This window comes from Candida pseudojiufengensis, assembly GCF_024610245.1.
Source record: "Candida pseudojiufengensis strain CBS 10847 chromosome Unknown scaffold37, whole genome shotgun sequence".
Classification (NCBI taxonomy): domain Eukaryota; kingdom Fungi; phylum Ascomycota; class Pichiomycetes; order Serinales; family Debaryomycetaceae; genus Lodderomyces; species Lodderomyces pseudojiufengensis.
This window is the reverse complement of record NW_026261499.1, coordinates 2,214-12,435: the sequence shown is the minus strand read 5'-3', so window position 1 is coordinate 12,435 and position 10,222 is coordinate 2,214. Positions and strand designations below refer to the sequence as shown.

General features: G+C 25.5%; 4 protein-coding genes across 4 annotated transcripts; 2 read left to right on the top strand and 2 right to left on the bottom strand. All coding sequences in view use genetic code 12, as the record gives it.

Annotated features, from left to right (window-relative positions):
- Nucleotides 1-355: 355 nt before the first annotated feature.
- Nucleotides 356-925, bottom strand: KGF55_000022 (uncharacterized protein; the record flags this gene model as incomplete). The annotated part of the gene is made up of 1 exon (XM_051756853.1): nucleotides 356-925. One exon carries the CDS (start codon nucleotides 923-925, stop codon nucleotides 356-358), a length of 570 nt encoding a protein of 189 aa, XP_051617260.1.
- Nucleotides 926-1,177: 252 nt separating this feature from the next.
- Nucleotides 1,178-2,437, top strand: KGF55_000021 (uncharacterized protein; the record flags this gene model as incomplete). The annotated part of the gene is made up of 1 exon (XM_051756742.1): nucleotides 1,178-2,437. The coding sequence occupies one exon, from the start codon at nucleotides 1,178-1,180 to the stop codon at nucleotides 2,435-2,437; it is 1,260 nt and encodes a 419-aa protein (XP_051617259.1).
- Nucleotides 2,438-5,192: 2,755 nt separating this feature from the next.
- Nucleotides 5,193-6,497, top strand: KGF55_000020 (uncharacterized protein; the record flags this gene model as incomplete). The annotated part of the gene is made up of 1 exon (XM_051756631.1): nucleotides 5,193-6,497. One exon carries the CDS (start codon nucleotides 5,193-5,195, stop codon nucleotides 6,495-6,497), a length of 1,305 nt encoding a protein of 434 aa, XP_051617258.1.
- Nucleotides 6,498-6,774: 277 nt separating this feature from the next.
- Nucleotides 6,775-8,055, bottom strand: KGF55_000019 (ECM331; the record flags this gene model as incomplete). The annotated part of the gene is made up of 1 exon (XM_051756520.1): nucleotides 6,775-8,055. One exon carries the CDS (start codon nucleotides 8,053-8,055, stop codon nucleotides 6,775-6,777), a length of 1,281 nt encoding a protein of 426 aa, XP_051617257.1.
- Between the last annotated feature and the right edge of the window lie 2,167 nt (nucleotides 8,056-10,222).

Here is a 10,222-nt window from a genome sequence, read left to right as displayed (position 1 = left end):
TGACTGCCATTATAAGTAAGTGGAACATTAGCAGCTATGTGCCTAATACAACACATCATAAAAACCCCACAATCGTAGCTATTCTCCTGTTGTGATATATTTATTTTAGCTAATTGATAATTATTTGATTGTTGTTTCAATACTTTGATCAGATTTTCACGCGTTGGTGTATCTTGGCAATTTCGCTTTTGATTTTTTATGTGTGGCATTATTTTTCTATGAATCTTGGTGGTATTTTTTTTCAAAGGGGTTGATAGTGTTGTTGTATTTAATCTATGATCAGTTGATGTGTTATATCCGGTTTTAGCAAAATCATTTGTATCATTTGTTGGAATAACTTCAACTTTTATATCATTTACTCCATTTTTTTATAAGACCCTTGAATTATGTTAATTAAATTTTCTTCTACTGTAGCATCGCAAATCTGTGTTCTAGGTCTTAAAAATTCTTCTATCGAAGGTGTATCGGATGTAGTTGATGATGACCCCAATTTAATCTTTTTGATTTTAGGTAATGATGATTCATTGAATTTTCTTTTTCTATGACCATCCAGATTTATTGATAATGCTTCTGAAACCGATTTGTTCTTATAAAATTCTTTTATTATATCTTCATAACATGTATCATCCGGTTGAATGTGTATTAGTGTAGCTAACAGGGTAATAGATTTAGATCTGGCTAAAACTGGTGACGATGATACAGCTTTTTCTTCATGACCATCCAGATTTATTGATAATGCTTCCGTTAATTTTGAATTTACTTTAGGATTTTTTTCTACATCACTTGACTGATGTGATAAATATGGAGATATTTTAATATCTGAAACCGATTTATTGTTATAAAATTCCTTTATTATTTCTTCATAACGTGATTCATTCGTTTGAATATTTGAACTCGGTAAGTTGAGTAGTTGATTATAAGACATACTGGTTGAATTGCCAGTTGGAGTTAGTCTGCGGTTATCTGATACAGTTTAACCAAAATGTATCTATCATCTAATACAGTCTAATCAAATTTTATTAAATGTGAAGAATCAAAAAAAAAAACAAAATTGAACTAATACGCGTCTATTATTAAATTATCAAATTATATATCACTTTTTTATTGTTCTTTCTTTAAACAACCATTCATATGAATACCAACATCAAACAATGTCTTAATCATCATCAATATAATAATGTCTGAATCATCTTCACTATATACAGATATTATCCAAGATTATCAATTGTCATTGAAGGATGGTAATTGGATATCTGGAAACAAAAGCTTAATTAATTATTTTAATATTTTATATGATATATTTTTAATACATCCGATTTCATTTAAAGATGCATCGAATTCATATCAAGTTTGTTGTATGAATTCTGAATGTAATTTCAATTTGAATTATGACCCTTTCAGTGGTTTAAAACTTAATTTTCAACACAATCATGATGAATTTATTAATTCAGAAGAAGAAGTACTTTTGAAAAGACTTTCATTAGAAGTTATTCGTATGGGCACAAATGACTTTGAATTTACCAAAATTTGTAACAAATATTTAGAAACAAATTATACGAATCTGAGAGATTTAATAAAGAAAATTTTGAACGAATGTACAATTTTTCAATCAAATATCCATAGATTGAATACCAGATTTGATAAAATCAAAGATTTTTGTGAACGTTATGAAGATACTTATTTTAAATTTTTTGAAGAAATTGTATCAGAAGATTTATATATATTACCCATACAAAACACTTGTATGACTACAAAAAATTTTTATCAAACTTTGATTATATATCAAGTGTTAGATAAACCAAGAATTTGTGGATTTATCATAATAAATAATACCAATCAAATTAAATCAATTTTAGAATCACAAAATCTTTTAAAGAAAAAATTTATACTTGAATTAAATCCAGAATTAATAAATCTATTCAACAACAACGAATTAAATTTCAATATTAGTAAAGAATTCATAAAATCTTTATTGAAAAAATTGGATTTGAGTTATGAAAATCTTAATGATATTAAAGAAGATAGTTTACCAGATAAATACAAATTTTTACATCACATAATTAATGATTATTCATTAAAAGATGTATTTCATCCCCAAATTATTGCTTCAATAAGAGTCTTTCTATACAGTTCTAGGAATGATATAATTACAAACGTCAAAAAAATTAAGGATTTATATGATCATCAAGATAATATTGAGGGTAGTAACCTATCAGAAAGCTCATTTGTGGAATTATTGTCACAATTTGATTTAATTTCTGAAATTCAGCAAGAAAAATTTAGATTATTGAATGAAAAGCAAAAAGTCTTTAAGATTTGCAAAAACATAATGTTAAAATGTGAAAAATCTGGATCAAATCAATTAATTCATGACTTCTTAATGATTTTAGAACCATTTCAATATATATTAGGACAAGAAGAAGAAGAATATGTTTGAAAACTTTCTTTGATAGGTGAAGCTAATGATTTAACTTGTAAAAATTTGTTATAGCCTACTTGTATAAACTAATAAATTGCGAATCAAATGATTTACGCTATTGTTGTAATTCAAATTAACGAATCAAAGTAAACTCTAATTGACAAAATGATAGAATATGAGGTAACCTAAGACTCAACAAGCTAAATTTCAGTTATCTACTAGACATAACCTATGAACCCTGGTAAAAATGTACTATAATGTACTATTCATATATGAAAATTTAAAAAAATTCGTCCGTTTTGACTAGTAGGTAAAATACCTTTAAATATTTTGAATACTAATTGGCAAATGAAGCATTGACTTGTCAAATTTGATTTGCTATATCAAGTACATAGTATCTGGATAAACTTGAAAAATATTGTATCCAGTCATACAAAATCATGCTAAAAATTTGGAAAAAAATTTGTCCAGTACTACAAATCTTGCAATAATTGAAACTGCACTTAAGAAAACTTATAAAGTCGTTGGGTTATAAAATAAGACCAACATACTTTTTGGAGGACAACAACCCAGTCATAAAGGTTTGCAAAAATGAAAACTACGTCAGCTCGGTTGAAGGAGTAGATATTGATTAAGACAAATACAAGAAAGAATTATTGATCTGGATTTTAAACTAGAGAGGGTTGAAACTGAAAGTAAATCTTGCAGATGCTTTAACTAAAGCGTTAGGTGGAGATATGTTCGAGGAGCTATTCGACAAGATATTTGACGGAAATTATTATACATAAAATATCAAAATTGGAATTCTGTTGAAACAAATCAACATTAATTTGGGGAAGAGTCGAATTATATGATAAGTAAGTTGGTTATATATGCAGGTAGCTGGTGCCAGAATTATAGTGGAAAATTTTTCATGGTGGAAAGGTAGGTGATGCTAGACAAAGCAAGATAACAGGTTTAAAGGTGGACAAGATGTGCTACAGGATTTTTGACATATACACTATCGTAACATAACTAACTTGAACTAGTAATACTGTAAACGATAACCCAATAGCGGTAGTGTATTTGTTAACAGAATGAAAATTAATTAACTAATAGATCTAAACTCATTAAGCTTGTCTGCCACCACCACCACTACCTTCAACAACACAATAGTGTTTTATATGGGGTTGAGAACCTAGTTCACTTATTTTGGAGAAGTTTTACGAAGAATTGTTAAGGATGAGAAACAAGATAAGCAAGTAAGATATGAATAATTTTTTTAGCCTTATATCAACAGATTTTACAAAGTTCAACTTGGAAAGACGCAATTTCATAGGTCGTGTTCACCATTAAGTGAAAGCCTTTGCCGAAAGCTAAAAATAGGCTATCGATAAACTTTTAAAGAGCATAAAGGTCTGAAAAAGATGCATTCAAAGTGGGATTTTGTTCACTAAGAATAGTTTTGAATATTCAAATAATTCAAAGAAAATTTTTGAAAACTAAAGCCCAAGTTTAAGTTCAAAATGGTTGGTTTTATGTAGAAGGTTTTGAGAGGACAGTTTGAAACAGCTTATAAGATCAATCTTCAATTAATGTTAATGCATATACTTGCACAACATACAGTAAGAAGAACGACTTCAATAAATTCTTGACCACATAAAAACGACAATCCAATTATAGCTATACGGAATCATTTACAAGATCATGATCAAAGATTCGATCATACACAACGTGAAGAATGTTTTAACTATTTTTAAATTAGAGATTATCTCATTCAACTTGTAATGACCCAAAAGTTTTAAATAGTTACCTGAACAAAATGAGATAATAAATCAATAAGTAGGCTATTATTACTATCTCATTATGATAGTTGAACAAATCCCTTCAACTATGACTGTTGTTTTCATGTAAATATTTTATTTTTTCTGGTAGATTATTTACTTGTTCAATGTTTTAAAAGTAATAATCCTTCAGTAGACTAAAATATATCCTTTGGTACAGTTGTTCTTAAATAATATATTCGGTATTATGGCCCATTCGTTGATAGTTTCCATTTCTTTATGATATCGATCAAAATTGTATCCACTATTTAATAAAGAAAGTATTGAGGTTACCAAAAATTCATTAAAATGGGTTGCTGACTTAAAGTAGAATTTCGTTCATGTAAAGTTTATTTATTGGTAAAGATGAAGACAAAGATACTCTGGATTCCAAAATCACACATACTTTACCTAAATTCATGTACTTTCCACTAAATAATTGAAAATGTTTGTGTAAGTTCTGAATACAGGGTATCTGGTACTCCCTTCAACACATTAATAAATATAAATTTGCATGAACGAATAATTCAATCGCAACCATTTTTTTAACGATGAACTTAACAAAATTCCAACAAAATCCCCGGAAGTAATTTTACTTATACTCGACTATCCTTTTTACATTTTGAAAATAATCTTTTCCAAAACACGTTATCAGCTTCAGTTGATTTTTAGACAACAGTTATAATAAATACACGTTTTTGTAGTGGTTGAGGTGAAGAATCAAATAAGGCTGAATACTATTATTGTGAACTAGGAGAAAGAACTAAGACTGATTGGTATTTAATGAGTTGTATTCCATAATGTGATTGATAATCTAAAAGGAAAGTGGTGTGTATAATTAAAATAAAATCAATAATTACGTGTTGCGTTTTTTATCTTTCAATCTCTACTTATTAGATCTTAGTCACTACTTATCATCAAATTCAATTCAATTCAATTAATCACTTCATAAGATCGTCTTCAAATGACTTATGATGTATAAATCTAAATCATCACAGCAATCAGCAATATCAACAATACTACAAAAGTTATCAAATGTGAATAAAAATAAAATAATATTAATAATCTTAAGTATTTGGTTTTTAATATTTTGGTTAAATGAATCATTTTTACCCTTTTTAACAATACTGAAATGTAAATGGCCCAAGCTACCGAATAATGAAAATCAAACCAATATTTTATTAATTGCTGATCCTCAATTAATTGATAATCATACATATCCTGGTAGAAATTCTTACTTGTTGAAACTTTCACAACATACAGTTGATCAATATTTAAAAAGAAATTATCAAAATTTATTAAATTTAAAACCTAAATATACAATTTTTTTAGGAGATTTATTAGATAATGGAAGAGGATCAAAAGATGAATATTTTAACCAGCAAGTTGAAAGATTTTATAAAATTTTCCCTAAATCACAATCAATTTATACGAATTTACCAGGAAATCATGATATTGGATTTGGAGATTTAATAAAACCTGAAATTAAAACAAGATTTGAAAATTCATTTGGAAAATCAAATATTGCAATTACAATTAATGAAATTGAATTTATTATGTTAGATTCAATAAGTTTATCATCATCAAAAGATTTAATAAATCATGAAAGTAAAAAATTTTTAAACAACCTTAAACAAAAACCAAAGTTAGATCCAAGAATTTTATTAACTCATGTTCCATTATATAGAGATCCAACTGCTTCTTGTGGTCCAAATAGAGAAAAATTAAAATTTGATTCATTAGGTTATGGATATCAATATCAAAATTCTTTAACTAAAGAAATTTCATCAAATATATTAAAAATTATAAAACCTGATTTAATATTTTCTGGTGATGATCATGATTATTGTGATTATTTACATAAATTAGATGATGAATCCCAACAACAAATAAGAGAAATAACTATAAAGTCAATTTCAATGGCAATGGGAATTTGGTATCCAGCAGTTCAATTATTAAGTTTTGAAAAAATTTCAGATCCCACTTCAAAATCAAATGTAAAACTAAATTATAAAACTGAAATTTGTTATTTACAAACTCCTTATTATAATATTATCACATATATAATTTTATCTATATTCACATTCATATTCATAATTTATCAAAATTTAAAATTAAAATTAAATTTTCAAAAAAATAATGAACCTATTTTACCTTTTAATAATTATAAAGTTAATACAATTTTAAAAAAGGGAATAATTTGGGATTGTTTTAAAGATTGTTTTATTATTGGTGGATTAGTTATTTTAATATATCGAGTATTTATTGTTAAATAGAAAAAAGAGGAAATAATCTTGAGTGAAATGAGTTGATGAACGAATGAATGAAATTATATACCATCTTTGTTCCAGAGTTCTCTTTCAGTGCTTACCTAATTATGAATGATTGATCAATTAAAAAATTCATATCATGCTAATATTATTTATTAAAAAAAACTTTTATACTAATTATTACTACGATTATTAAAAATTATTCAAATTTCAAACGAATAAAAACTTTTTTGAGAGCTGGTGTTTGAGAGTTTCCAGTCTCAATTTTCAATTTATCATGTCATTATAACATCAAGAAACCTAAACAAATTCCAACTAAAACAACTGCAAAATTTGGTATAAATAATTTTTCAACACCAGAAGATCTATTACCATCAGTTGATGTAGTTTCACTACTACCATCAGTTGCAGAAAAACTACTAGTTGAACCTTCAGTAACAATTAATGAACCACTTGGATAAGAACATATATAATTATTACCTTCAATATCACCATTTTCATGATAATCATTAAATTCATCACAATTGAAATCTTCAGATGTAGAATTTAATTGAAAATCACCTCTTATTCTTTGTAAATTTGGTAAATTAAAAGAATCAATATTACCATTTATTGATACTGCACCATCAATTCTTTGTAAAGCAGTAAATGTTTGATTTAATTGTGATAATTCTGAATTATTAAAAAATCTTAATTCACCTCCTATACTTGTTAATGAACCAAATGCTAAATTTTCTAATTCATCATTTGCAAAAATTTGTAATGATGAACCAATATTTGTTAAACTTGAAACATTTAAACTATCAAATGAATTATAACTAAATTGTAAACTTCCATTAATAAAAGTTAAATTATTTGCTTGAAAATTTGAAACATCTTGAATAGTTAAATTTGAACACCAATCTAAATTATTTAAATTAACTTGAGCATTATTATGATTAAAACTTAAAATTAAAGAATCTGAAACATTTTTTAAATTTTCAAAATTTAATTGTGACATATTTTTATTATTATTTATATTAATATATTCAATTGAATCAAATAATGCTAAACCATTAAGATTACTTAAAGCAGTATTTGATAAAATAATTCTACCAGCTTTTAAAACATCTGAATTTAAATTTAAATTTTCAAAATTTGGTAATGAAATAAATTGTAAATCTTGAGCCATTTCAATTAAATTTAAATTTATAGTTCTTAATTGAGTTAAATTATTAAAATTTAATGAACCTGTTATATTTTCTATTGAATTTAAATTTATTGTATTAATTGTACTTGAATTATAAATTGTTAAATTTGCATTTAATTGATTTATTGAATTTAAATTTATTTCTGAAATTTCATTTCCTGTAATTAAAATTGTTCCATCTAATGTTGGACATGAATTAACTTGTTCAACTGCAGTAAGTGCACTAATTGTTGTTGATGAAAATGAACATGAGTTATTTGATGTTGATGTTGTTGAAGTTGAAGTATTAGCAGTTGTTGAAGTGGTCGTAGTGGTTGCATTTATACCAATTGCTGATATTAAACCAGTTAAAAGAATTGAATTGAATAATTTCATACCTCTTTTTTCTTTATCTCAGTAGTTCTAAAATAGATTTGAATGAAGAAAAAGGTTCTTATCTAAGATCTCTTGATTTCTTTAATTAGATTAGTTTCTTGAAGAATAAAATTTTCTTTATTGTTATAGATTATTTCTAGTTCTTTTTTGTATCAATGAAGTTTTTTAAATTTTTCAAAATTTGAAATTGTATAAAAATAAAAATTTTATGGAAATTAGAAGAAAATTGTATATGTATGTTATTATATATATATAATCAAGTCTTGAAAAATTATTTAAATGTGACGAATATTCTTATATTTATTTTTATTTGAAATATGATTTATAATATTGTAAAATATGTATCAATAATGAATTTCTAAAAATGGGTAAAAATGAGTTAAGTATATTACTTGAATTAAAATACAAAATTTTACAGGTGGATAACAACCTTTTATAATATTTCTGCCCTGTTAAAAGTTTAAAAATTTGAACAAATCAACATTTTTCATTTTAAAAAATTAGTTAGGATTATAAATATTATTTTTTCATGAAACTATAAATTTGCCCAGAATATAAACATAAGATTTGTCTAATAATATTTAAAAACTTAAAAAACAAAAGTTATTTGTAAATTTCCAGTTATCCCAATTGAGGCTAAGTATTCATTTTATTTTCCCAATCGTATAAGAACTGAATTGTATATTAGTCGTTTAACAAAATGTTTGTCTATGTTTCATATGAAAAATAGAGTAAGAGATCTAAAACAAAACAAAAAATTAAATGGATGCAAAATAATGCAAACCAAATTCCGGTATATAAGAACTTTTATACTATTGTAACTTATAATAAGTAATATACATATACTGATATTTTATAATCTCTAAGTAAAATTCAATTGAAATGTATTAATATATAGCCCCTTTTAAAGATTTGTTGTAATATCATTAATTTAAAAAAGAGATTCAACTTGGAATATATGCTTCGAAATGGCTGGTTGAACTATTAAACATATAAATTGTGTAAATCATATTACTTACTACCCTACGTTCAATATATTAAGAAAAAAAATTCATTTGATCATTTAATAGTTTATTTTTAAATTTAAGCTTTCTTCATTAAAGTATTTCATTATCAGTATAAAGGTAAAAATCATTGGTATCATTATCATCCCAACAATCTAATCTATGTTTTATTGATGTCACCACAATAACAAATTGTTATTTATTTTATTGCAAACAAGAACCAGAAAAAGACCTTCTTCTTTTGATCTACAATTGAAACATAAGGCACATTAAGTTACAGTCTCTGTGTTAGGATTAAAGGCTATTGACTGCTCTTTTTAAAAACGGCCACGTTTATTCATGAAGGTCGAATTCTACTTTTACAAATAAATAATGAGCAAAAAAAGACTCACCAGTAACGAGCGAAACACCAGAAATGAATTTATGATTTTTCTTAGGATCCAAAAAATACTAAAGGCATTTATAAAACTATAGTAAAATACTTTTTAAATGTTATTTGTATTAGGTGTAACTCTATAATCTTAACATTTTAACTTTTACTATTACTAAATGTTTTGTAAGTTCTAAATGTATTTAGGTCGACCTGGAGTAAAAACTGTTGAATTTTTACGTCGAAAGTAGAACTACCAAACGTGATATTTTAACGACAACAAATCCGTGAAATTTTTCATCAAAGTAAGAAGAAAAGATGGACATATATTTAAACAAATCGATGAACAATTCAGACTTTTCATCTACAGCCAAAATATGGATAGGAATAGATAGGTAGGCTTTTCATCAAGTTCTATCTCCCAATTTTGTTTTTTTCATCATATTTCACTCCATCTATTCACTACACTTGATTTTTAATTAGATATTTAAATATTTTATCACTAGACATCAGCAACAAAGAATGAAAATAGCAAAGCTATGTTTCGGTATTTAAATGGCTTGTAATAATTTATACAAACCAATAATCATGTCAAACTTAATATATGTTCGTGAATAATTAAGTCAATTTATTTATAAGATTTCGACTCAATCGAACCAATTTCTGGCCATGCCAAGCATGCACATAGAACTATTACTTATATACTGAAAGAAATTGATATGAGTAGAGATGATTCTTCATTTAATGCATAATTTGCAACTAGGAATTCAATATTAAAGATTTAAAAATAAAC